Consider the following 27,741-nt stretch of genomic DNA (forward strand, 5'->3'; position numbering starts at 1 on the left):
CTTTTTGTTTGCCTTCTTCAAAGTGGGTGGGGAAATTCCCTTTTCTTTCCGAATTACAGCCCACCCAAAATTCAAGACAAGAGTTGAGTTCACTGTTCTTAATCTGTAGTTGTAGGAATGAACGGCTTGTCCATTCCTAACACACCTATCGTGGTGGACTACTGGAACCTCAGAGATGTCAACCCCAGATCTCTGTTTTTCCTCTCTCACATGCATGCAGGTAAAAGTTTACAATTGGTGCGAACATTTATACACACCCGTCGCGTCGTCGTACGTACTTCATATATTCCACATACATTCACAAGTTATTAGCCATCCGTATCATACTGTCATGTATTTTAGAAGATACGACACCGCCTCATGACCAGTCACAGGACAGTGAATGTCATTAACTTTTGTATGAAATCATTAGTTTGATAGTTAGAGTGATCTCTTATATGCACCAGTAGCTTAACAATCTTCCCAAACGCATTACAAAGCACTTGCTCTCAGTCTAGGTATATAATATGAGCAAGCGTGCACTTACAATTAATATGTACATTTCACAGATCATACGTCTGGTCTGAGTGAGCTCTGGGACCACCCTATTTACTGCACACCAGTCACTGGGAAACTGCTCAAACACAAGTTCAATATCAAGCAAAACCTCATCGTTGAGCTGACGCTGGGGGAACCCAAGATCGTCACGGTGAATTGGCCAGGTGACCGTGTGAGCATTACCGTGACAGCACTCGATGCTAACCACTGTCCTGGTTCGGCCATGTTCCTATTTGAGGGCTATTTTGGTACCATCTTCTATACTGGAGACTTTAGGTATGTCAAGAACTAAACATTATATTTGTTTCTCTCTACCTGAATGCCATTATGGCATCCTTCAAGTTCCCAATACTCACCAGACCCTCTACACAGGTGTAGGTGTGGAGGGAGCTTAGCTGCTGTATTGTACAATAAGTGTTTCCTGTACAAAGCTAGTACTACTTGCTAGGTAGTGGTTCATTGATAGAACAAAATCATAATAAAGACAGTGTTCCCGCGATGTTTTGTTTTCCCTCCTATTCTTACCTCTCCCCCCACCCACCCACCCACCCACCCCAGATACACTCCCTCCATGTTGGAACACCCTGCCCTCAATGGCAGTCGCACCATTGATGATCTTTACCTGGACAACACCTACTGCGACCGCAACTGTCGATTCCCCTCACGAGTGAGTGTCTTTGATACCAGTACTATGCTAGGTGAAGTGCTTCAAGTGTGTTGAATTGATCCACATTCACGGAAAGGGTTGCACAAAGGGTAATCCTATACATGTAGGTTGTACATACTCCCCTGTAACTACATGTATTGTACATTGCATGTTAATTAGTGTGTCTTTTTGACAGTTGTAAGGTCCTTGAAAGGCATCGATCCTTTCATTTTGAAATTGCTTGCTCCAAACTCGAGTTTTGAGATGTACATGTACCTTATGATCCCGAGCTACTCATGTTACAGTAGTGTTGTCTTTGAGCTACAGAATGATAATAAATACATACATATTTTTTTTTACAGGAAGAGGCTACAGAGACCATAATTAAGCTGATACAAGATCATCCTGACCGCATCATTCTGCTCGGTCTGCACACACTGGGAAAAGAGACGATGCTAGTGGAGGTAGCAATGAGATTGAAGACGTGGATCGGAGTCTCGGCGGAACGATATAAAACTCTTGAGCTGCTGGAGATGCCGGACGTTTTCAAGACAGAAATGAAGGAATGTCGCCTGAGGGTGTATCAGCAATACTTCATCACCAAGGCAATGTGAGTGTGCATGGAGTGTTTGTAGCATACTGTATACATGTATATAATAGTTAGACACTGTTTAGGAAGTTTCTACATGATTTAGAAGCCCAAAGGGCTGGTTGTAGTATTACCCACCAGCCCTTTGGGCTTCTAAATCGTGTAGAAACTTCCTAAACAGTGTCTAACTATTATATAGAAGACATAAAGTGCTCGTGCCTGAAGAGCTGTACATGTTATGTATATGTAGCTACCGAAAGGACTGCTCAAGAGCTTAGATATAATACCCAAAATTTCATTCCTACAGGCCTGATTATGCAAGCTTTGTATTACCGAAAAGACTGCTCAATTTACACCTCCTCCCACACACACACACTCACACACCCTCACACCCTCACACTGCTCACACACGTACAGGGCTCCTGCGATGAAAGAGGGCCCTGAAGAGGACTACCTTGCCATCCTGCCCACCTGTCTATACACGGGGAAGGGGGCACCCACTCCTCCAGAGAAGAGCCCTCGGCTAAAGGTGTATAAGTATAGATCACTGTACATAGCCTTGGGAATGATAATTACAGTGTACAAGTGATTGTGCCAATGCCAAACACGTACACACACAGTGACACCTCACACACACACACACACACACACACACGCACACACACACACACCCCCCACACACACACCCCACACTAGATTGTGGAGTATTCTGACCACTCGTGTTTCCATGAGCTGCGAGAGTTTGTGAGAGAGGTGAAACCGAGGAAAGTGCATCCCATAGTTCGCAAGTTCACTGGTGACGGGACAATTATTCACACCAGGTGTAATATGTCAGTGTTTGATGCGTTCCTGGACAAGACTGACAGAGTTAGTCTGTGTGTGGGAGGGGGGTAGGGCGTGTGTATGTGTATGTGTGGAAACTCAGGTTTTGTTGGCAACAAAGTTTTGCACCAAACAACATTAGTACTTAACAATTTACTGTGTATTTCAGGGCTAGCTAAAGATCATTGACAGTATGTATTAATTAACCCTAAAGGTGTTTGTAAATTTCACCCACCCTATCTACCACCATGCACAGACCACCAGCAGAGTCCCTCAGGCTGTAAAGGACCTGCTCTCTGGTCAGCGTGTCTCGTTAGAGCTCACTCCTGTTCTTCATCCCAACATCAGACGTCCCCTTGTGGGTCTACGCTTGACCAAACAGACTCCGAAGGGGGTCCAGTATCTCTCACCACAGAAGAAAATCACACAAGACCCAGAGCACCCCCCACTAACTGGTGAGAACTTTTGTACTTGTATGTGATATATAGTGACAATGCTGGGCACACACAGTATACTACTTGTGTATACGTGCATGTCTATTCATTTATTTCCTTGCTACAGACAGAGAAGAACTTGTACGTGAGTTGAGCAAGGAAAACACGGCACAGAGCGAAGAAATGGTTACGGAAATGGTCTCTGATATGACCACACACGAAGACAGCTCTACGAATTTAATGGGGGGTTGTGCTCGGATGATACCATTGTCAGATATTCAACTGAAAAAGAGTCAAACTCGTACCTATGGACCTTTTGTGCAGACAAAGCTACATTTTGAAGCTCCTACTGTCCCCTTCGTGATTAAACAAGAGAAAGAGGATCTCTCTGAGGACGTCGTTAGCGATGGTGTTCCCCCGGAGATGAGTAGGAATTCTTCAAAATCGGCAATTTTGAAAGCTTTCACAATTCCTATGACGAGTGTGGCCGAACTGCAATCTGTTAAGGTACAACCTTTGCTGTGCATAGTACATATAACTGGTGGGTGTTTTAATTTGGCAATTTGGCAGCAAAGATTGCCAATTAAAGTTTTCCGGTGGACACAACATCATTGCTGTAGTAGCCACGCCTGAGACACTAAATAAAAAAACGCCAAGTCGGTTCAAATGGCTCATAATTCCTGCTCAATTTCAATTATGGTATTATACCATGACCTTTGTTTCTAAAGTATAATTTTCTGTAGCCTCGTTCCCAGGCCTTACTTTTTCTTGCTGTTGTCACTGTTCATCCATAAATAAGAAAGACATAGTGAGGCAGCAAAGAAAGAAATGGGCGTACAGTTAAGAAAAAGTAAGGCCTGGTTTGGGAAATCGCGTGATCCACAAGGATTTTTATGAACGTGGGCGATATGTAGCCCACAATCGTGACGTAAGGTATTCTCCCACGCATTCAGAGTAAGACTGTACTGTATACAACCGGCCACCAAGCTGTGCTGCAAGTCAGATCAGAGAACCAGCGTGGCCAGCTCTGGTGACAGTAGCTACCTGCTATATGATAATGATGACTAAGCTATTCTACTATAGCATGTAGAAAGACACAAGAAAAGGTAATAGTGATAGAATCTAAACACACAATCTAGACTAGTACATGTAGATCATCTAGCTAGCTATAGTGCTTGCAAACTTCCAGTTCCAAGTCCATGTCCAGCTTGCTGCAGGCAAAGTTTTATTAGTCATAGACCTCTGCGTGGGCAGTCCAACATCTCTAGCTCAGTATGCCCACGCTCATTTTCACCCTTCTACCACCCTTCTACCCTCACGCGACTTCCCGATACAGGCTCTCCTTTTTCCTAACTCTACGTCTATTTCTTTCTTTATTCCTCCAATTAATACCGTATTTGAACGAATAATACAGTATTTTATCTTATTGAACGATAGTGATAAAGAACAGAAAAAGGAGAGCCTGTGTAGAGGCTAAATTTTCTGTATGGCACACAATGTGATGAACACGTTATTACATGTGTATGGTTGATGCTTTCACTTTCATTATCAATCCACACAGGACCGACAGCGTGTCCCTGAACCATTGCCTGATTTCCTCTCCGATTTTCCCTATGAAGCAATCAAGAGGGCAGCTCTGAGACACGGGTGCTCCACCCCTTTTAACCACACCCATCCCCCCACCCTTGTTCATAGCTGGAGCACCGTCCATCAGATTGATAAGAACACTAAACTTTGTACTTGTCCGAAAGGAAAACTATGTTTATTGTCATTATGTAGAGTAGACTCGCTCTCAGATTATTAGAGTACATAGTACTAACTCTATTAATGACTTTAAATCTCCCTTCATTTTATTACTGTTTTATATGCAATATTCCATATGAGATTTTGGAAATGCTGAAAGAGATGGTGGGTGTGTCTATTTTAATGTTAGTTGGTCATTGAAGGAATAATGCAGGCTTCTCAAGATCAGCTAGGAGAACCATTCCAATCAATCATTTCCTCCGACCTGTGTGCATGGTGTATATACAGTCTGCATGATATCGAGAATCGTCGCTGGTTTGTCTCAATAATTGCACGGGGTGAGGCAGTGTATTATAAGCAATTCATGCTATCTCTTTTTAACAACTTTAATCCCTCCCCCCCCCCCCCCAATATTGCATGGTGCACGTGTCTGCATTGTCTATCATGCCGATTACTTTCCTTCAAGAGAGCATTGTTTTCTTTCCATCTTTCCTCTCAGGGAAACACGGTCAGGTGGTGCATTGCCGGTATTCTTCCCGTTCCGTGCATTACTTTATGGATATATACAACTGTATTAGCCTGCAAAGACGTCATTTAATGCCCAAATCAAAACTGAATCGATTTAACAGTTTAATACGTGAGCCAATGAAGGTACTGATTTTTTGGTGACCCTGCTTGCCCTACTATATAGCTAAAAGTCAAGGCGGTTTCTTTCCTATCGATGATGACATCACCTCTTGCGATACTGGTGGAGACAGTAATCCAAAAATTATGCAAAATCAACAATTATATTTCTTCGATGTTCTTAAGAAAACAAATGCCCAATTTGTCATGAACCGTCACATTTCAGGTATGATACCTAATGACCCGTTCGGTTACTATAATGGCAAGAGAACACAGCTTTGTCTGTGCTCGCTAACATGCAAAGGAAGGCTATAAAGGAAGTGATGATGCAAAGGTTTTTACCTCTGCACTTATGGGTGAAGTCTATAACTTTCTACATAGCTACAGTATTCAGGAAATTTTGCTTAAAGGTGTATTGCTTTGTATACATGTCATACTCAAATGTAAACAGGTTATCATTAAAGCCATAATAATAATTATAATAATGCATTAAAAAAAGAATGGTTTGCTGGTTGTGGGAAGAAAAGAAAACAAAAAGAACACTGAAACAACACAAGTTAAAACACTAACCCTACTCTACATATCATTGTGACTGTCACAGCTTACAAATAGAACTCTTTGTTACTGTGTCCATTACTTTCTACTGCACTTGGAGAGGGTATATGTCCGTTGGTTTGTACAATAACATCTTCTGATGTGAGTTCTTTTAGTGACGCGCTGTAGTGTATAACTTGGGGGTGCTTTTCATTTGTTTCGTATGTTTTATAAAATCCTTGGCCAGCTCTTTGTTTCCCAAATAGAACAACGCTCAGGACAATTATCACTACAATCAGAAGCGCAGCGAGAAATATTCCAATACCTATTCCAATCCAAGTGCCAACTTCGAGTGCATCAGCTGTAGGTGTGAGGGTGAAGGTTACATTAGTGCCAGTGGGGGTGGTTGTTGGCTGTGTGGGGGTGGTTGTTGGCTGTGTGGGGGTGGTTGCATTTGGGAATAATGTCGAGCAAGCAAACGAAGATATCTCATCGACAGGATTGCATTCGTCACCTCTCATAAAGTCTCTATTCAGGCATGTGTCTGGACAAGAAACGGCCTCCTGTGTACAGTGATCACAACCTTGCTTAGATGTTGAAAAATCGTTTCCCATGCGAGTCAAAACCTCGAGGTTAGGTTGAAGAAGCTCTCCATCACTCTGCTCGAAGACAAAGTTCTGTAAGCATCCATCAAAGAGTGTGGGTTCACCGTTTAGTGTATCAAATGGAACTGCAAACTCAATAGGATTGTTGAAAAAAGCTTCAATCTCGACTGTAGAGGTATCACTGAGAATCTGACATTGCTTTGTGCAGTCTATTGTGTAATTGATGCTTGCAACCGGTCCTCTAGTTATGAACACTTCAAAATGGTGCCATTGGTCATCTTTTACACTGTAGACGCATCTTTTGTCAGATTCTGGTAAAGCAAGAAGAAAATTGTCATCAAAAATTGACAGGCGAAGCACATCCCCATCATTATTTTCTAATCGGAATATCTCGCCAGTTATATCAGTCCGCTTGTCGAAAGAAAATCTAACAGCATTTGTGTGAAATTTTTGAAATGATAGAGTGGCATCTCCATCAAAGTTAATCAGATTCGACCTCTCCGTTTCATTAGTTCCGAGCAATTCGAAATTTCGTTCTTCAGTTAGAGAGAAGTAATCAGAGAAAGCACTTTCAATTGTTCCAACATAATTTTTATCCTCAAGAGTAACTCCACCCAGACAAACATGCTCGAAATCAGGATCAGAAGACAACACTGGCACTATTGCTGACTGTTTATAGTCAAACTCTTCTTCTCCTTGCAGCAGTTGATACACTGTAAAAGTTATATACGTTCGATTTACTGATGCATCAATCTTGTAAGTCGAAGATGTCGACAATGGCGACGACCCACGAGATACAACAACCGTATTATGATCTCTACTCAGAGTTTGAACTATCCTGCCATCTTCAAGAGACACTGAATACATCAATCCACTTGATGAAACTCCGGTGATAATGGTGCCATACAGAGGAAGGGGTGGAGTTAGTGTGACGCTGGTTTCTGTTTGCTCGCCGTTGTGAGGCTCTCGAATGACGTCATAGCAAAGATACGCTCCTCCACTAGTGAATGTACGAGCGTGAGAGGCAGGATCTGTGTAGGTGGAGAAAGCACTTAACAACAGATGGCACACTTTATAAGAGCATCAACAATTAATTACTAGTATGCTATGAATAACTATAATTGTAAGAGTATCCCGGCCATAACTATAGGTTAAGTATACAGTGTGTGGGCTCGTTGCTATCACAACAGCTGCATGAAAGAAAATGAGGTACAATTGCTTGCGGAGGGTAAACACCACTGTGACAGTACAAGATCGATATATAATCATATGTGTCCTATAATTATATAATTCATACACTGTGATAACGTTAAGTGGTTTCTTTCCAGGTAAAACGAATCACACAAACTGCACCACAGTGGGTGTATAGGGAAATTCCAGAACTTGAGTTCCTACACATATTTGTTTACTACAAGGTACCCCCACACCAGAGGAGGTACGACATTAGCGTGTCATCCGCATGTCTTTCACACACACATTCCGAACTTTTACCTAAGGAATGTGTGTGTTAAAGACATGCGGATGACACGCGGATGTCGTACCTACTCTGCCCCCACACCAATTGGTGGTGGTTTGTGGATTAACAAGTGTTATGGCTCAAGCTTCTAAGTTTTGTACTATTTTTGCTACTGCAACATTTACAATATCGTATATTGAGTTTCGAATGCGGTGTTCTTTCATGATCAACTGCGAATTTTCGCGATGAAAAGAAACGCAAAGAGTGAGCATGCCCGTACAATTTCCCATGCTTTGCACGCAATTTACAATAGTTAGAAACGCAATCAGTCTTGTACAGTGGCATTTGCAATCGATTCACTTCGCATTCTAAACCTGATATACGGTAGTTAATTTTGTAGCTACATGCTTTACACAACACAGTGCACATGTACATGTCATAATATAGTATGCCATGAACGTTTTGACTACGTTACGTGTAACCATGTATACAAACAACATTAGCCATAAGCAGAACACACAATAAAACACGCATTCCTTGATGTACATGTATAAAGTATAAAAAAATTTGAGAGGCATCTAGAAACGAAAGCCATGCCAACTTGGCACAAAGATTAATTTATCACCCAAATAAGACAAATAATGAATAAAGCTATGTCTAAACACAAGTCTCTAATGGCCTCCACCTATCCATTGATTAAGGTGTGTGTGTGGGACCTATTTAATAGGGACACCTGCATGCATAGCCTGACACACAAGCTTAGCTGGGGGGAAGTTGTTGTGACAAGTACCTAAAGAGATTCATGCACCATCATAACAGTTAGAGTATGAATATAGACAAGCGGCCAATGATTTCTCTTCGTTATGAAGCAGCTGACAATTTTCGCTTACTAGAGGTGAAAACAATTACAGGCACCTTTTAATAATTATTATTAAGTACGTGTTACTATAATAATTATGTGTAGAAATAGTGCTGTTTGAATGCTACACTGACAAACTTGATAAATTCGATACAACCAGCAATTAGGATCAGCATTGAAACATAAAAAATATGGTTGATCAAACAATTAGAGAAAGAACAATTCACAATTTGAGTTACAAACTGCTATAAATTGTTAAAGATAGAAGTATATACTGCAGTGTCAATATCAAGTGCAATAGGGTACAAGCACGGATCGGATGCACAGACTGCAAATAATTAAATATTATTTAGACAAGCATGACAGGAATTCTCAATAGAAACAAAATCTGGTTGTGATAAATACCTATTCAGCATTCACATTGACTACTCGGAAATAAGTTTTAAATTCCGACCCAAACCTACGACCACCATGCGCATGCAAGCTTTGTCCTGCACATATTATAGGATTGTACCCTTTTTTATTGTTTATTGGAGATCAATGAGCCTTTTATATCAATGAGCCTTTTATATCAATGAGCCTTTTATATCAATGAGCCTTTTATTGGAAGCACATTATACCACACACAATGTTAACACTAACAAGGTATTCAGAATTGTAAATCGATCCTAATGTTTATGGCACAACTTGGCTTTGTGGTGGTACAATATAAACAAACTTGTGCATGGAACTTGACAACAAACTTGAGCAATGGTGGTGAATAATAAAGCTTGGAAAGAGGACACCTACAGAAACTGTAATATGAGCCCTTTTTTTAGCTCTCAAGAGAAATACCTCCCCCCACAACAGTGGTCCCACAAGGGAGGGAGGTGAGGTTTTGTACATTGTCACCTAGAGATCTCCACAGTATGATAAGGCATGTATTATATTATTACTACACAATGTTGTAAGTATAATATACTACAGAGACCTGTTCAAGCAACCAGGAATGAGAGATTGCATAGGTCAACATGATATCATAGAGGTGAGGCAATTATCCGTGGAAACCCACCCACTAACCACCAGCCCCATATTTCACATACAGTGGGTCTCTCCCACCCATCACATGTAAACAAGTTAATGATGACAGACACGCCCTCACTAAGTGAACAGGGGTATGCCTAATAGCATGCATGCATGTACTATATCAGTATATACCACGGGCAATACGGGAACACAGTCGAGAGATCGTAGACTATACACTAATATCTGCTAAAAGTGTATTGCATGTTAATGAGTACAAATATGCTACAGGTTAAATATGCACCCTTGTTTGAAGCTATATACATACATCATATGAATGGAATGCATAGGTACTGTACCTTCAGTGCAGCTAGCTCCGAGCTTGTTAGTACCTCGACAATCGCAAATCCCCACTGGAAATGTTGGCACACACACACCATCTCCACATTCCACCCCCTCACAGTTATCAACACACCCGTCAGTCACAGACACCTCCTCTTGTGGAAACGCTTCAACTAAGTCTATTGGTTGAGTTGAATTGTTTGAGTATCGAACGTCGCTAATGCAGCCAATGAGGTGAGGATCTGAGGTTGCTGAGCTACCTGGATGAGACTCGAATGTATCAGGCACACCACCAAAATATAGTCCACTTTCAGCAATATGATTCGGTTCGCCGAAAGGAAAAGTATCTTTTACATAATCAACTATTGTTTCTGGAACAAATTGATCTAACCGAATAGTGAAACGAGAAATAGACCTGTTATGACGAACTGCTACAGTATGAACTTGGTTATCATTTAAACGTTCCTGATTTCCAATGCTTACTTGAATTGCCTCAAAGTTCATTCGTATATGTTCAGCAGTAAGAACTCCATTGACAAGACTCAGCTTTAAAAATTCACCCGCGACAAGATCATTGCTTTCAAAATACAACAACAGGGCATTGGCAAGAGACGTCCTGAAACTGAATTCCAATCGTCCCTCAGTTAGTACCAACCAAGGAGGATACAGTGAATAGCTATCATCACTGAGGTAAGACTTGCTTGCGTTCGAAGGTAACAGGCCAAGAGATAACAGAGGGAAGACACTCAGCAACAAGAGGGAAGCCTTGAAATGGAGCTCCATCTCAGATGATCAGTATGGCTGCAGAAATAAGTATAGCTATGTAAAGAACTATCTTGAAGCTATAAACACGCTATATTTATAGCTTCAAGACCACACCAGCTACATGTACATGTATGGAAAGAGCACTGAAGGTAGTTTTAATAGCTGAAGCCACAGCTTGTACCTATCCAAACAGCTACTAGATCGATCTACTAACCTCAAATGTTGTCCTTAGATCTGTGATTGTTCAGCTTGGATATGATCCTTCATTCGAGTCTTCTTGAGTTACAACACTCACACACTGCTCACTGCACTGGCTAGCTATTGATACTTGAGAATGCACAAAACACTATTCATTGAGTGCCAAACACGCCCAGATTGCAAAGACAAATTGCTGCACCTGAATGGCTTCAGAGCTCGTACATTTACAAGCCCCCCCCACAAGCAGTGCCCCCTGGGGCAGGAAGTGTGTGCGGATGTCCTGTGTACTTCCTCACACTTACTTTGCGGCTATTAATTACCACACCTTCAAGAAACGTGCTATTATATAATTTTAATATGAAAAAGCTCAGTACAGTAGCTTTGTAGAGTTAGGAAACAAGGACCATTCTCTAGCCTGTCAAACAAAGATGGGTGGTACAGATGAAGCAAGACTTTCAGAGGTGAGCAGCTACAGGTCTGCAAAAGGAAATAGTTAGATTAGTTTTTTTTATAATGTGTTTATAAATGCATGCAGCCTTTGCATTGGTCTGTGATAAAGCTAAATATGCAACCATGCTTGTGCTACCATCATTGAAGTACTCTTGGTGTTGTGCTGTAGATATTAAACAGTGCCTCCATCCTTTGTAATAAAACCACGATTAATCTGCTTGACCTTTCCCTGATAAGCTGAATACCACTCATTCCTCCATTCTATAGCAACGAATAGCACTAAGCAAAAGGTGTTGGTCATTCGTAGTCTCCATGGTAGTAAGGCCGTTAACAATTTATGAAGTCCAAGATTGTTGTATCGTTGAATGTACGTACATGTAATTGGTGTGTAGTTCTCTGGAAATATTCTTTCACGAAGTAGGTACATAGAAACGCTTCATAATGGTTATCATGTACAGTGTTCCCTTTATCGAGAAGCCTCAATCTGTCAAGAGGGGTGTGCATTAACCAGTTTAACTCTGTTACAAGCTATATACTATTCTTTCAAGAAAGTGCCAAAGCAAGTAGCCAGGCGTAGCATTATAGTTTTGATAGCAGCACTGCTCTTTTGTTAAAGTGACTGTCTAGTCAATTTTCATGTTCTTTACAACTTCAGTGTTAATAATGTAAAATGTACACATCAATAGCGTAACTTACATGTAGCTACTAGATTACTCTCAGCATAATTATTAAAGAGTTCTTAGACATAATTATTATGATCTGTTGATATCGACAATACGTATCCATCTATGGACAATAGTCAGTGTCTTCAATTTCCCTTCTGCTCATGTGATCTCTTGTGTTGTATTAAAGACATAAAGGTGGCTCAGATCATTTTCACGCGCGCGTACACTCTCCATATTGTAGACAGTCATACTACTCGTGTTTCAAATACCATCTCAATTGAACCACATTCCTGAGAAGCACTCAAGCTTTGTAACGACGTACGTGACTCGACACAATGCAAATAATATTCTCTATGTAAATGCGGCACGTAGTGACATTTTCACTTTCTAGCTGTGTCTATAATTACGATTCGTTTTTAAAAGATTCAGAACTACTAGTATATATTACAATTATGGTTGCTTTGTTCTTAGGGTATCATTATACATGTACTGATATTGTTGTACTAGCCACACAATAATTATGATATTAAAAACATAATAATTATTTTCTTGACAATTGGCAAATTGTACGAATAAAAAGAATGACCTAGCTCCTCTTCTCTAGTCTTTTGCACCTTGCTTTAAGCTCTGCTTGTATGTGTCTTATCTCTATATTTATTCGGCTGTATCTCTCTCCCCACAGTTGACAGCTGAGAATGATCGACTGGCGAGTGTTGTAACAGACCTGGAATCTCGCCTCAGGCAAAGTGAGACTGACAAATTGCAAGTACAGGCGAGGTACGTTTCTAGGGAGAACTACAAAAGTGTACTCTCGGTCAGCTAGCTGCTTCTAAGGAGAGAGGGGAATATTGTCCATTGTATTAATATTACATGTAGTAGCAATTAATGTATTTTCTGTGGCTCAAAGTCAAGTTTCAATAGATTTGCAAATTGGTACTAAATCATTAGTTTGCACACAATTCATTTTGTGCTGGCCTTATAAGAATGTGTGATCAACATGCAGCCAATGCCCAGGAACTAGCCTGATAGCCATTAGCTTCCATTAATTTCATGATGGTAGGTACATGGTCTCTTATCGTAGCTACCTGCCAAGCTCTTAATGACAGTTTGGCAAACGTTTTCTCACTCCTACTGATCGATTTGGACACCAGTAATGTTTAGTAATGGCTTATTCGGGCTTGAGGTTGTGATAATATTGATAGCCCCTTCCTCATGTAGTAGTTATTTTTACTGTGCCATGTCATGTACTGTGCAATGTCCGTAGCAACTTCTCGGTATACACACTTGACACTTAAGTTTCAAACACATTTTGGATGAGAGGGGATTGTATTACCTAACATGTGTTATAGTTGCAAGACAAAACTAAGTGTGAGAAGATTCAAATTTGGCTGCATAAGTGCCAGTGTAGACAATGTATGTGTTCTGTGCGGTTCTGTGATGTTTGTATTAGCACTAGGGATAGTTGTGACTGGCTAAGAGATCAACTTCCCTTCTTTATTCTCCATTGTCCAGGGCACAAGTGTTTTGTTATAATTCAATGGGGGGCACATTTTCTGTTTAGCTCAGTTGTTGTTAGTTGCATGTCCCTTGCAGCCATTGTTCATTGTGGGTAAGAGTAAGAAGTGCTGAGTATATGATTGTGTACTGTTGCCTTTAGATATTAAGGATTTGTATTGTCTCATGCTACATGTAATAATTAGCTGGGGATTCAATTACATCATCTATAAAAATTCCAAGGGGAAACTTCTTCTCTTGGGAAGTCCATGGACATTCCCTTGATCCACACATGGTTACAGTTGCTATATACATTCAACTTTCTCTGTGATTTTGTACAAAGAGCCATCGGCTATACCTTAACACTCTGAATGGACCTGGAAGAAGTAACTGCATTTACTATGTGTTTTAGTTGTCAGTGTACGTGTATGTATAATTATGTGTGTGCTGCCTCTAGTGTATAAAGAGTCTTGGGTGCCATTCAAGGCTTGCTGTGACTGCCCTAGCTAGAGACAGGTGTGTTGTTCCTGTTAGTAGCCTCTCTATTGAGTTAGGCCCATCAACTTAGCTTTGTGACAATTAAAGTGCACATACTTATGTGAAAACAGTCCACCCAAAAGTCAATGTGCAGCATGTGTACAGGGTTTCGTACAGGGGAAAGAGGGGATATCCCCATCTAGCTCCAATTCCCCCCCCTAAAATTTGCAATCAGGTACTAGTTGTATGACTGAGTGTCCCTAGCTGGCAATGTTACATACTAACAGGGTATTGAAATAAACACCTTTTTTTAGCAAACATTTTCTGCTATTTCCCCCCCTCTACTTCAAAATCCTATATGACATGGCACTGTGTGTACATTAACAGATACTGTGATTTAGTAAATCTTGAAGCATAATTATACTATACATAGCTTGCAGTTGAAAAAAAAAGAGAAGAAGTCCTCAGTACTCACAATAAGTTACCGTACATGTACAATGGTCTCACGAGTTCCATGGATATACTGGCCCCTAAAAACATAATGTACACTGTTAGTATAAGGCAAAAGGTGTGTCAACCTCTCCACTGTGCACACACATACCTTGTAAGAATGTATGTTATACACAGACTGCAGAAGTATGTAATTCAACCAGCCCTGTCTCTGACGTGTGTGCTGTACAGCTTCTATAAATTCCAGTAGTGATCGTTTCCAATTAGGCACAATTGTAATAATTATGTGTCACTAAATCTCACATTTCACAGCTCTTTCAGTCAGATCAACAGAACAACATATCGAATGCACGACACATTGTGGAGTACATTATTGTCCAGCACATAATGGCTGCAATAAATTCCTTTTTAACGTGAAGCTAGCATTGTAATCCCAACCGTGGGAGTAAATTTGTAAGAAATTATTTATTTGATTGGCTGTGTGATACGTCACTTATGGTCTAGTGGGTGTATGTTGTTGTCAGCTGACCATGTTTGGTCTATAGTGGGTGCCCATGGTAACGGGGGAGTCCATAGCCTTTGATTGGGGGCCCTTTTAGAAACTGAGTCCTTGAAAGTCAATAAAAGGAAATGAGTTGGCAGGTGGAGGTATGGCTTCCACCTCCTCTGTTGAGTGGTGGGTGGGAATGGTTGAAACCACCAAGCTTTGATCTCCACGTGTACCTTGTATATGTGTAGGGATGTGCCCACACTGGTCAGTGGTGGTTGCATGGTATTAACCACACTGACCAGCTCCTACATGTACAGTACATGTACACTGTGCATACACTTGATATACAAGATACAGGTAAGAGATCTCTACCTGTACCTTGTATATAGTAAGGCACTTACATGTACATGCATGTACTTACTTTACAGTTGTGTAGTCCTCTGTGATAAAAATGTATAATTAGTTACTGTTTTGATATCTTGCCAAGGCAATTTGATCCTTGATCCTAACAGCTGGTCACAGCTAGCCCCTAGGGGGCGTGGCTACATAAGTGTGTGATTGAATATCGTCTCTTTGTGTGCATGAGATGGTTATCTTCCCAAACTGTTGCAAGCCGTACGTACAGTCATAACATTCAACTGCTAATTAAAAGCAATTACTAATTAGGCGTACATGTACCTAAATTTCAATTTCAACTCTATGTTTGCCCGGATGGATCGACTGTTTATTTTGACTAATAAAAAATTAGTTGTTGTGTGGGAACAATAATCCTGAGAATGCTCTGATCATTCATCTACATCAGATTTCTAGGAGGAAGGCACTTGCATCACCACTGCGTTAGCTTCCTTCCTTATGAGTAATCAGCTGCTAAATGCATTCATAGATTGCCATAACATTACCCTCCCATATGTAACCCTCGTGAATGTGGTTCACCACTGTACACAGCTACACAGCTTGAAGTTGAATGACTATTTTCATCACTGTGTGTGTGTGTGTGTGCATACTGAAAGTGTTGCAAACTCTAGCCAGCCATAACATTACCCTCCTGTATGTAACCCCGTGAATGTGGTTCACCACTGTACAGTAAAACTCAGCTACACAGCTTGAAGTTGAATGACTATTTTCATCACTGTGTGTGTGTGCATACTGAAAGTGTTGCAAGCTCTAGCCAGCTCATACTTTTTGCACATTAATTACTGTCAGCAACTCCGTATAATTATTTGTAACCTTTCGTGAATACAATGCAATTCATTTTGATAGCTATAATTATACAGTACTATTTAGTGTATACGTGTGCTGCTCATGGTCAATTGAACGAAGGAAGTGAATTAAGGGGCTCCAAGGTCTTCTTTGTCCATGGCTTTATTTTAGGGGGCTCCAAGGTCTTCTTTGTCCATGGCTTTATTTTAGGGGGCTCCAAGGTCTTCTTTGTCCATGACTTTATTTTGTACCCCTTTCCTTCCTACTGCACACACGGTCCCTAGATCACGGTCATCAATGGCCATTGATAGCACTTTCCTTCTAGGGTATATTTCCAGTTCTGAGACACCAGAGGAAATTCAGAATTTAGTCTGTGTAATATGCAATTGAATACAATAGCTATACAGTAGTATAGTGTACACGTGTGCTGTTCTTTAAAGCTGATTGATTCATTCATTATGTGTGCTTGTATCTTTGCATAGTTATGAGGAAGCTCTGCAAGCCCTGGCCGACAGCGAGGCCAAGAGGGAGACAATCGACAAAGAACTGAAACTAGTGAGTCATGTGTGTACTCAACTCATCTTATCATGATAATTATGTAAGCAGCTCATACTGACGCAACCTAATGACTAAGTACATCTACATGTAGGTATACCTTTCAGTTTCAAGACTATATAAACTGTCCCCTATAATTATCCCCCATGAAGCTTTGCAGATCCCTCAAATATTTTTAGACTGACAGTGTTTGTGTAAAATGTAGCGAGTTGATCCAAAACAGAATCGTGTTATGTTTTGCATGAGTGGTTTGTTTACTGGTCACCGTTGTTATGTGTTTGAATAACCAGTTAATTATGTTGTGGCCTAAATATTCACACTAGTTTTAGATTGCATTTCTGTGCATGTGTGCCGTTAATGTGTTGTTATCTCCAAGCAACACAATACTGGCCACCAATCCACAAACACATAATGAAGCTCTCTTTGAATCTCATCCTAGCTGCTTTGACACATAATTTTGTTTTAGGCCAAGTTCTTCTGTGTAATTACGTGACTGTATAGCAACAACATTTCTGTTATTGTGACTAACTTTGGCAAAGATAGTGTTGCTCTAATTACCCAAGTCATATTCCTATATTACATGTAACTACGTACGTAACTAACCAGAGCATTTACTACTACATGTACATAACATGCTATTAGGCCCTCGGGCTTAACAAGGAGATTATCTATTGAGCGTGAAATTGGCATCACCACACACCCAGTAACGGTGTTGGGTGGGCACATGCATTATCTATTAGCCCTTTTTGGAGGCCTATTAATTATACAAGAGGGTGTGTTACATATTGTTTAGTCATGTGAGTAGAATTAAGTTAATGTGTGTGTTTAGCTGGCTAACATATTTTGTTTACCATAATCATAATTTGAGCTTGGATATTGTTCAATCGCAAAATTAATGGGTCCATTTTGTAGCTCTTTGATAGCTCTATTCACTGGTGTGTTTAGATTGCTGCTTTTGGGTACAAATGCACCATTTTTGGGGGAATTCCAAGACGTACATACATACGTGTACGTATATGTACATGTCATTGTATTTTGATGTAGCCTCCTGGCAGCAACTACATGTACAATACACTGATTAAGATGTTCTTTTGTACAGGCTCACGATCAAATATCTTCAATGTGGAGTGAGCTCGGGTCAGTACGGAAACAGTTAGACAACCCCTCAGTAGCCCCTCCCCCCACCCTCGTGAAGAAAGAAAGCGACCCGCAGCTGGAGCTCTATTGCACCATCTGCAAGGAGAGAATAAAGTGAGCTATGTACACAGTAACTTTGCAGTACATAGAGTATCATGAACAAGTATCTACATGTACATGTACATGCATGTATCGTCAAGCAGTGTACATACATGTATGTACATGTACATGTACATGTATCGATACTTGAATGTTGAATGATATATGCCCAAAACTTAGTACAGCTCTAAATTTTCTTAGCCAGCAAGCCTCTCTTTTTCACTTCCTCAGTTCTACCATTGATAGCTACTCCTTCATCTCTTTAATATTTGCTGCCTCCCCTTGTAGCTCTAAGCGTACCAGTCCAGATACCTCGACTCCACCCAAAAGTGGGAAGCAGTCTAGCCCTGAGGGCAGTCCTAAGAACAGACGCAGCAGCTGGCTCTCATTCGGACGGAAGCAAAGGTACAACAGGAAGTAGTTTCATTCACATTCCTGCAAGCTTGATACCTAGCTTATATAACCAGCTGCTTTAGTCGAAGAAAAATTCAGAGAAGCCATTGATTGATTACGTTGTTAACACTGGTAGGTGTGGCTACGTGTTGTCACTAAAAGTAGACACATTAATTTATTATGGGGCTCATGTGTCTGGTAGTTGGTACACTGTTTGTTGAGTGTGTGGGTGTATTTGTTGGGCAAATATTAATTCTGCTCCACTAGACACATAGCTGGGAGCCTCTGTTGCCGCTTTGGGAAATGAATCTCTTTAATAGCATCACACCAGTTACATGTGATATAGAATCCTAATACTTGGCAGTATAATTATAAGGCAACAATGCTATAGTGTGCACTTGCATGGAATGTTGCAGAACTGAATGCATTATTTCACTCCACTTTTTTCATTCCTATTCCTATTCTCAGGGTCCAAGATATCGAATCTCATTCCAGAAATTGTTCCACCAGTTCCCAATCCACACCACCATCACTAAATAATGATGTCACCTCGTCACCTGCTAAGAAGGGCAAGGCCTCTCCCGCTATCAATAGAATCAATCAGACCAATCGTCACCGCTCAGCATCTCCATGTAAACCACCATCTCAAACTATAATTATCAGTGAAGATTATCTGGTCATCACCGTCACTAAGAGTCCACTGGGAGTGACCGACCTTTGCCCCTTCAAAGTTATCACCAAGGTACGGTTACTGTATAAGTCAGATTATACAGTATTTGCCTTTTAGAAGCCAATGTTCTACAGTAGTACCAGGAGTGCTTGGACAGATCCCAATCAAAACTAACCATGCCCATGAAGAATATTATGTCCTAACACACACCCATCCACACACTCACAACCCACACACTCACACTCCATCCACACACTCACACTCCACCTACACACTCACAGACGAACATGGCCCACCTCCCCCAACCCTACATGGAGGTTCACCGCTCACAGAGTGACTTCCAATGGTTATACGATGCTCTCCAGGAGGCGTGTCCAGAGAGGATAGTCCCGCCCCTGCAACCACCCATCTCCCTCGATGCTACCATGTCAGAGTTCCAGCGCTTCCTCACACGAGTATCTGCTCACAGGTCACTCAGGAAACACCATCTCTTCATCGTGTTCCTCACTGGCACAGCGGAGGTGAGTCAAGCACATGGAGCATGTTTTATAGAATACACTTAGCCAAGATTAAGTGTTTTAAACTGTAATAACGAGCAGCTGTAGTGTAATCGGTCTTTGTGTGTATGTGTGTGGGTGTGTGTTTGTCTTTTTACTGAATAACAAAGGTACTGGGGTTTTTCTGCGTGTGCGTGTTCATGTGTGTTTATCGGTTGGTGTGTTTTTATCACAGGAGCTTCGTAGTTTGCGGGCTAAACTACGCCCTCGTCGTCACAGTGATCAGGTCAAGTACAAGCCTGCAGTGGGCCGAGACACCAACACTGGACCATTGGTCACCACCAAGGTACATACACACTAGAGTAGCTTAGACCCAGTACAGTGGTGATTACAGTATGTACACACTGGGCCAGGTGTAAAATAATAGACAGTACGTAAGACTGCCAAATTTAATAACATGTGTTTAGTTTTCTTAAGTGTGTAGTTTGCTTTTACTGTCTCACTGAACCCCCCCCCCCCCACCACTGCACATACAGGACTACCTATGCACACTGGAGCAGAACATCCTCGGTCTGGTTAGCCACCTTGAACAGGCCTCCCGGAAAGGGACGTCCACCGGCAAAATTGGACACTGGTTTCGAGCCATCAGCGATTCAGAACCTCTCGATTGTGTGACGTACCTCAGGACAGCTGCTAGCGATCTGTCTCGGACTTGTGAAGCCATAGAAAGCCATCACACCGACTCGGATGACGGGCTTCTGGTGCAGAACTTGCAGAGTATAGCAGAGTACATTGTTACCTCCAAGGTGAGGGGAACTGTGCACACATTGTGCACATGTACAGTCAATGTGTACGATATACCTAGTAGTACATGTATATGCAGGATTTACAAGTACTTGGTGATATCAACTTAGCTAAGAGATTGATTTAATGACACAACTAACTCTAAAAGCACAGTACGGTTTAAAAGTTATTCCAGTCAAATTGAGAGATAACAAATTGTGCTGTTAATTTATTATATAAATTATGATGATATTCTGTTGCTGCCTCTCAGGGTCTCCTGACTCGAGTGGAGGAGGCGGTGGACAAGTTTCTCTATTGGGACGAAGAGATCACCATTCTAGAGGCTGTCACTTCAGTAAGTCCCCCACATAATAGCTGCCCTCACCATCAAATTGTAGCCACCCTCGATTAAACACCTCCTCCTAATTATTGTGTCCGTGCTTATGAAAATTTACCTTTTGTGTACAGAGCCCTGTTGTGGAGCAACTCCCCGTTGACACGACAACAGAGCAAAGCAACGAGCAGGACGTCGTGTTTGATGATTCAGGAGTATCTGACGTTACCACAAGCAGCAATAATAGCAGTAACTCCGCCCACTCAGGACGAGGTCATATGCCATCACATGATCATCGCATGGCATCACATGACTCTACGAGCTCGGGAGAGGATAGTGTGAGTACTAGTGAGAAATGGGCCCAGGCGAGCAAGTACTGTGCAGATGCTAAGGACTACTTGGAAATGATGTGTCATGGTTTAGCCGAGGAGCTGTCGCACTTTGACCTCCAGAAGGAGAAGGAACTGAAGCAGGTGTTGGTAGACTATGCGTCGACTCAGCAAGAGAGACACGAGAAGGTGGGCCCACAGTACATAGGTATAGTGTGCATGTAATAGTTGTACTGGGATTATAAAATGAGTAAAATCTTCCTTCTAATTGGCTGATAGTTGTGATAATAGTGTACTCACTGCATGTTATACTCATAATTATTCTCCACTTTCATTATTACTACCCCCCTCCCCCTCACACACACACAGTGTCAGGGCAAGTGGTTTGCCATGAAGCTGCTCCTGGACACACCAGTCAACCCGGAGATTAGGGCCATTCAATTCAGCAGCCCCGGCACTGGGGGCACCTCTGAGCAAAGCAGCAAAACATAACGTGAGGCCTAATACAATGTAGTAGTGTATGCATGTATTAAACATTGCACATTATCACATACATGTACATTGATAATTCAATTTCTAAGTACGTAGGAGAGTTGTCTGTTTTATTTGTGTACCGAGTACATTGAGTACATTGATTAATTGTTGCCCTTTCTTTATCACAGGTACTATATAGAGCCAGCACTCAATCAGTATGTCAAGCAGTGAGAAGCTTTTGTGAACTTTGGACTGTTAATTATTATCGCTCTGCCCAATCAAATCATCCGTTTACCATTCTTGTATTGTAATGTAATGTATAATTATGTTGCGTCTTTTTATTAATTATTGCTTGCACATGTTTTTGTACCTGTTCTGTCCACCTGTTGTTATAACCAAACAAGTGTAAACTAGTATATATAGTAACTACAGCAGCTTGCATTGATATACATAATTATTGATGTAATGATATACATTACCAATGCATGTATATAGTCATGTACAGATCGAACAACAGGATTCAATAATAATATTATTATTACAGAACAATAAGAATTAACAATTCAACTTAACATGCAATTAATACTATCATGATCACTACTAATTTAAAAGACAATAACAGATTCTGGACTGCACACATACACAAAACCATCAGCGTCCACAGCTACTCCAATAGGATAAGTGATATGACCATTACCAAATGATGTGACAAACTGACCGTCTTTAGTGAACACTGACACACGATTGTTGTTATTCTCAGCAACATAAACAAAACTAGTGAAACACACACCACAAGGGGAAGACAGTTCTCCTAGTCCACTTCCTTTCTTACCAATCGAGCGAATAAACCGACCATCCATAGTGAGCACTTGAACGCGATGATTATGACAGTCAGTGACATACACCATTTGTTCATTTCCCACTGCAATATCCTCTGGTGTTTTAAAATGTCCATCACCACTTCCCTTTGAACCAATCTGCTTGATTAGCTCCAGCTCTGTCGTCAATACTTGGACTCGGTGATTATTCAAATCGCACACAAACACTTGATCACAAGCGACTGCTATCCCTCGAGGAAAGTGAAGTTCCTTTGGACCGCTTCCATTCGTCCCAAACCTCTTCAGCAGATCTCCTCTTTTGTTGAACTTGTACACACAGTGTTTGCCAAAGTCAGAGACATAGATGTTGTCCTCCTTGTCTACTGCCACACCATAGATATAGCCAAACCCATGCTTTGATTGGATGATGCTTCGAATTTGTTCTCCTTTCTTGTCCAATACCAAAATATCACCGCCAAGGTCAGTTACAATCAATTCTTCTGACGAATTGAATGCCATATAACGAGGGTTATTGATTCCTCTTATCACCCTCACTGGCTTGTCCAGCTTGGTGGGGGGTATTTTGATGAACACAGAGAAGGGGCTTCCTGGGATGGGCTGGTCGTCCACTGAGATCAGGAGGTGGTGTCGACCACGTACCCTAGGGATGTACTCAACGCTGTACACTCCACCCCTCACATGCACTGCTTGTAATTGTTGGGTTGATTGATCAACTAGCGATTTTAGTACTGCTTGTGGTTTGCCTTGTTTTGAACTGATATAGATATTCAGCCTTGCACATTTGTCAACTTCAGCCTTCACACCATCACCCCTCACAGAAGGATAAGCAATAACATTGTTCTCACACAACTTCTTGAGACCCTTGCAAACAAACATTTCGAAATCAACTCCAAAATCAACTCCAAATTCATCTTTCTCCACTGGATCAGGATTGGCTGCTTCCTTCCCTCGCTTAACCACCTCGGCATCGATTCGACTCACCACCTGCTCTTGCATTGTAACCAGTTCTTCATTACTTGCATTCTCCAGTGTACGCTCTACAAAAGCAATCAAACTCTGAGCAATACCCAGGGACAGGTCCAGACTCTCTTCTTGAACCGTCAGCTTCTCCATCTTTGAATCAGCCAAAGCAGAAGATTCCCGTAAAACACAGATCTTGCATTGATCGAGAATATCGTGTAGCTCCTGGAATTTGGCATTCACTTGTCTCTCTGTCAGTTCTTTCTGGGCCTGAATCTTCTGTTTAGTTCCTTTCACTTGATTCACAGCGGTGCTCAGATCAGGCAGTAGGTTCTTGAGTGGGGAGAGGTGCTCTGTCAGCTTTTTGCAAGTTGCAGGGGCAGCTTTTTTAACAAACTCTGACTTGTGGTCACGGTGATCAAACACAATACAGTGTTGACAGATGAGTTTGTTACAATCAAAACAGAAAATATTTTTTGGCTCCTCATGATCCTCGCATTTTGGGGGTGGTGTATTTTCGAATGTTAATTTTTTCACTCCGCCCTGTTTGAGCTCGTCCAGAGTGGAGATGGCATGTCCGGCAAATACTCTCATATGTTTGTGGGAATCAACGCAAGTATTGCATATAAAGTTCACACACTGTCGACAAAATGCGATAGCTTTTCCTCTAGAGCACATTTCACAGGTGGTCTCTAAATTGCCGTGGGCTTTCTCCATCCTCGAGTGGAGTGCTTTCATCCGGTTGATAAAGAACGCAGTGGGTAGTCTGTCAGGGTTGTTGTCTGGCAATATAGTGGGCTCACGACAGTCGGGGCAGGGGAACGACTGGTTGGGTCGGTAGCGACTGGAGAGTGTGAGGATGCAATGCTTGCAGTAGTAGTGACAACAAGGGAGCAGCTTTGGCTCCTGGTAGTGGTCATGACAGATGCCACAGGTCACCTCTTGCTCGAGATCAGCAACAACTGGTCCAGGATGATCAAGTCCTTGGGCCATTTTCAGATTAGTTTATCTAAATGGATCACAGTTTGACATTTACTCGATTACTAGCTCACTAAATCCACGAGAATATCTCTGCTAGATCTAGCTAAGCTACACCTCTGGCTAGACTGTAGTTGGTAGACTTACAGTCTTTGAACACGAAGACGTAGAGCTGCTTTCTACAGCTAGCTTATCTACTGATACAAGATACGCCCACTTATTGCAATTATGGTAAATGTACTTTTTAAATGCGCGACCCCATGCACAACAGGCATTGATCACTTGATCCATAGATGCTTGATCAAGTCTAGCCTCCTTCACCGGCCTTCATAGAGAAAAGAAGTGAAGTGGGGATCAAGGCTAGATCAAGTCGAGTCTAGGTACGTACTAGGATCTAGGAGTGCATGTGTATACCAATGATGGTTATCACCTATAGCTATACATGTACATGCAAACACAATTTTCGCTAAACAGAATACAAAACTATCACAAAGTTTACGGTTTACAATAGTATTTGTAAGCTACTTAGCGAGTTGTTTCTAAAATAACGCTAGGTCGCTAACTCAGCCTGGGAACGAGGCTAGGTCTTGACGAGACTAATTTGGGGGAGTTTGAGTATGCGAGTAGAATTTCTGAGTAGCTGGAGGGTTCTGTGGAGGAGGGGGTGGGCCAGTGGGTTTCGTTGGCGTCACTGGTAGGACGGATTTGAAGACCATTAACCCTCTTAGGAATTGAATGTACTGCAGGTACTGGTGGCTGGCCATGATCAGATGACTGGCTCTTTGAAGTCCAAGTACTCATGATTTTTATATAAAGACGACTTGAAAGACAACCTGCATATAAGAGTCCTTAAATTATTAATAATTATTTCCTACACAGCTATATAATGTTGAATATTATTATAATTATTATTAATACACATTAAACTTTTCCGTTATATTAAAGAAAAATTGGCTCTGGGAACGAGGCTAAGTACAAAATGTACAATGTACATGTGCATACAGCATCCGGCATATCATGGTAGCTAATGATTTAGGCCTACATGCACGTACATGTGCACCCCCTTACTAATAAGGAAGCTACAAAGAAGATGAAGCATGCACTCACTTTTTTATGTAAAGATGACACTGACTGACACTATAATAGCTTTTCACTGCAAAAACAAACTCCAGATGCTTGTATTCAACACCTGACAAACCTGTCTAGGGTTTGCATGAATTTAGTCGACATTGATCTGGAAGTTATGTGCATTGAGTCGGCCATTGACAATGGCCGACTCAATGCACAGCACAATGGCATTGTGTGGTCAAAATTAGATAGCTTCTTGCAAGAGTATTAATTAACATGGTAAACGTACTTTTTAAATGCGCGACCCCAGAAGTGGCAAGTAATCTAGCTACGGTAGCTGATCCACTCTAGACTAGCAAGCCAGGGTCGAGTCGAGTCTAGGTACTAGCAGGAGTGTATACCAGTACTGAATTATATGTAGCCTATTGAAGCATGGATGATAGGGGACAGACTGATCATGAAGTGAGTGATAAACATTGCTTAGTCTCGCAAGCCCTGCTGGATTAGCGAGACTAAACATTGCAGTAGAATTATAACATCGCCAATATAAAGATCCAAGAGTGTTTTGAGGTCTACCCAATCAATATAGGTAACTGCATTGTTTATAATGACCATTAAAACAAGCCCCATCAGGCAGTCTATGTATGCGTATAATACAGACACCTAACCTAGACTATTAATATCAAGAGTCAATGCTTGATTGCTGATGCCGCCATGTTGTGTTTTATTACTGGTTTACGAGAAGGTCACCATTCCAGAGGCTGTGAGCTACTAGTACTGGTATGAGCCTATTGTGCAACCCTTTTCCTAGATCCTTTGGATAATCCGTTTGATTCACTTCAGTACGTGTACTTCTAGTAGTCAGTCGTACCCGGCCCACCCCTCTATCGTATACACGTATCTCTCATGATTATCTGTTCTTTGTATTTTGTACAGCTGGAGCCCTGTTGCGAAGTAACCCCGAAAACAGACCATGGCAACGAGTAGCACCTGGTGTTTGATGATTTGGGAATGGTATACATATGAATTGATACGTAAGTGATTTGAACTCATTTTTCTAAGAAAAGTGGTTTACCTCTCGCACACACACACACAGTGTCAGGGCAAGTGGTTTGCCATGAGGCTGCTCCTGGACACACCAGTCAACCCGGAGATTAGGGCTATTCAATTCAGCAGCCCCGGCACTGGTGGCACCTCTGAGCAAAGCAGCAAAACATAACGTGAGACCAAGGGCGTATGAAGAGAACAGGGCATGCAACTCGCAATGTATACTGTGTAGTTGTCAAAAAACTGATGAGTCAGCAGGATATACTATACTTAGCCAACCGCCCGCACGTAAATAGGCGTGATAGTGGGCGTGAACACTGTTATACTAGAAATTTACCGCAAAATTAATTTAGAAGAGCTTAGACTTGATCAATGGCTACTTCTAGTCTAGCATTTGTCCTTCTCTTCCGCTTGTTGACCTTCAGTGCTAGCTTGCTAGCTGGCTTGGTGACTATTATGGAGTAAGTGCACGTGCAATTTATTTTTAGTGCACACGCCCCTCCCATTTGTAGATTATAGTTGCATGCCCTCTTCTCTTCATACGCCCTTGGTGAGACCTAATACATTACATTAATACAACCCTTTTCACTTCACTTGAAATGCAAACCTTACTCTACGGTAGAGAAATTATAAGTACAGTAGGGCCGCTGTATACTAGTGAGGTTAATTAGCATTTTTGTTTTATTTCAAGTTAAGGTTGTACATGTAAACAAACAGCATACGTTAAAGCTATGATTTGGATTAGGTACATGTACGTACATTGATACTCAACTTCTAAGCAGGAGAGTTGCCTGTACGTACGTGTGATTGTATCCAGTGCATTGATTAATTGTTGCCCTTTCTTTATCACAGGTACTATAGAGCCAGCACTCAATCAGTATGTCAAGCAGTGAGAAGCTTTTGTGAACAAACTTTGGACTGTTAATTATTATCGCTCTGCCCAATCAAATCATCGGTTTACCATTCGTATAATGTTGCATCTTTTTTATTGCTTGCACATGTTTTTGTACTGTTCAGTTCAGTTCTATTGTACAACCTTTCTGCTTGTTGCTCTGACCAATGATTTACTCTGTAATCTAATAATAATATGTATACATACACAGTCATGTAGCTTACTTATAGCCCCAGAACATGTAGCAGCAGAATATTATAATTTATAGTTTTTCACCCCTATACTCAAGTTTGACAATTGATTG

General features: G+C 41.4%; 4 protein-coding genes across 6 annotated transcripts; 2 read left to right on the forward strand and 2 right to left on the reverse strand.

The window, feature by feature from the left end:
• Nucleotides 1–30: 30 nt before the first annotated feature.
• LOC135344555 (5' exonuclease Apollo-like) lies at nucleotides 31–4,922 on the forward strand. Its single transcript, XM_064541777.1, has 9 exons — nucleotides 31–220; nucleotides 549–813; nucleotides 1,096–1,204; nucleotides 1,546–1,793; nucleotides 2,190–2,301; nucleotides 2,469–2,639; nucleotides 2,851–3,049; nucleotides 3,156–3,535; nucleotides 4,590–4,922. The coding sequence occupies exons 1-9, from the start codon at nucleotides 118–120 to the stop codon at nucleotides 4,830–4,832; spliced, it is 1,830 nt and encodes a 609-aa protein (XP_064397847.1). The 5' UTR covers nucleotides 31–117; the 3' UTR covers nucleotides 4,833–4,922.
• Nucleotides 4,923–5,810: 888 nt separating this feature from the next.
• On the reverse strand, nucleotides 5,811–11,334 carry LOC135343876 (uncharacterized). The gene is made up of 3 exons (XM_064540902.1): nucleotides 11,173–11,334; nucleotides 10,211–10,994; nucleotides 5,811–7,565 (listed from the first exon to the last, which is right to left on the reverse strand). Exons 2-3 carry the CDS (start codon nucleotides 10,974–10,976, stop codon nucleotides 5,998–6,000), a joined length of 2,334 nt encoding a protein of 777 aa, XP_064396972.1. The 5' UTR covers nucleotides 10,977–10,994; nucleotides 11,173–11,334; the 3' UTR covers nucleotides 5,811–5,997.
• A 122-nt stretch (nucleotides 11,335–11,456) lies between these two features.
• LOC135343878 (uncharacterized) lies at nucleotides 11,457–27,601 on the forward strand. Of its 3 annotated transcripts, none has more exons than XM_064540906.1 (13): nucleotides 11,457–11,617; nucleotides 12,954–13,048; nucleotides 16,865–16,937; nucleotides 18,037–18,188; nucleotides 18,462–18,578; nucleotides 19,035–19,308; nucleotides 19,518–19,757; nucleotides 19,969–20,079; nucleotides 20,270–20,539; nucleotides 20,788–20,871; nucleotides 20,985–21,368; nucleotides 21,549–21,672; nucleotides 27,398–27,601. In XM_064540906.1, the coding sequence occupies exons 1-12, from the start codon at nucleotides 11,585–11,587 to the stop codon at nucleotides 21,669–21,671; spliced, it is 1,956 nt and encodes a 651-aa protein (XP_064396976.1). In that variant the 5' UTR covers nucleotides 11,457–11,584; the 3' UTR covers nucleotide 21,672; nucleotides 27,398–27,601. The 3 variants fall into 3 exon arrangements, with proteins under 3 accessions (XP_064396976.1, XP_064396975.1, XP_064396977.1); XM_064540905.1 differs by lacking the exon at nucleotides 27,398–27,601 and adding an exon at nucleotides 21,842–22,215; XM_064540907.1 differs by lacking the exons at nucleotides 18,462–18,578; nucleotides 27,398–27,601 and adding an exon at nucleotides 21,842–22,215.
• On the reverse strand, nucleotides 22,173–24,636 carry LOC135343877 (E3 ubiquitin-protein ligase TRIM71-like). Its single transcript, XM_064540903.1, has one exon. The coding sequence runs from the start codon at nucleotides 24,443–24,445 to the stop codon at nucleotides 22,259–22,261; it is 2,187 nt and encodes a 728-aa protein (XP_064396973.1). The 5' UTR covers nucleotides 24,446–24,636; the 3' UTR covers nucleotides 22,173–22,258.
• Nucleotides 27,602–27,741: the final 140 nt, after the last annotated feature.

The sequence above is a fragment of the Halichondria panicea genome, chromosome 11 (genome assembly GCF_963675165.1).
Source record: "Halichondria panicea chromosome 11, odHalPani1.1, whole genome shotgun sequence".
Taxonomy (NCBI): domain Eukaryota; kingdom Metazoa; phylum Porifera; class Demospongiae; order Suberitida; family Halichondriidae; genus Halichondria; species Halichondria panicea.

Excerpts from the sequence above, each read along its gene's own strand:
- LOC135343876 (XM_064540902.1), bottom strand. The coding sequence starts at position 10,976 with ATGGAGCTCCATTTCAAGGCTTCCCTCTTGTTGCTGAGTGTCTTCCCT. Across the intron at positions 7,566-10,210 it reads CGGAGCTAGCTGCACTGAAG|ATCCTGCCTCTCACGCTCGT; the intron begins GTACAGTACCTA and ends CCACCTACACAG.
- LOC135343878 (XM_064540906.1), top strand. The coding sequence starts at position 11,585 with ATGGGTGGTACAGATGAAGCAAGACTTTCAGAG. Across the intron at positions 18,189-18,461 it reads ATCTGCAAGGAGAGAATAAA|CTCTAAGCGTACCAGTCCAG; the intron begins GTGAGCTATGTA and ends CTCCCCTTGTAG. Across the intron at positions 20,540-20,787 it reads AGTACATTGTTACCTCCAAG|GGTCTCCTGACTCGAGTGGA; the intron begins GTGAGGGGAACT and ends GCTGCCTCTCAG.
- LOC135344555 (XM_064541777.1), top strand. The coding sequence starts at position 118 with ATGAACGGCTTGTCCATTCCTAACACACCTATCGTGGTGGACTACTGG. Across the intron at positions 814-1,095 it reads TTCTATACTGGAGACTTTAG|ATACACTCCCTCCATGTTGG; the intron begins GTATGTCAAGAA and ends CACCCACCCCAG. Across the intron at positions 1,794-2,189 it reads TACTTCATCACCAAGGCAAT|GGCTCCTGCGATGAAAGAGG; the intron begins GTGAGTGTGCAT and ends ACACACGTACAG.
- LOC135343877 (XM_064540903.1), bottom strand. The coding sequence starts at position 24,445 with ATGGCCCAAGGACTTGATCATCCTGGACCAGTTGTTGCTGATCTCGAG.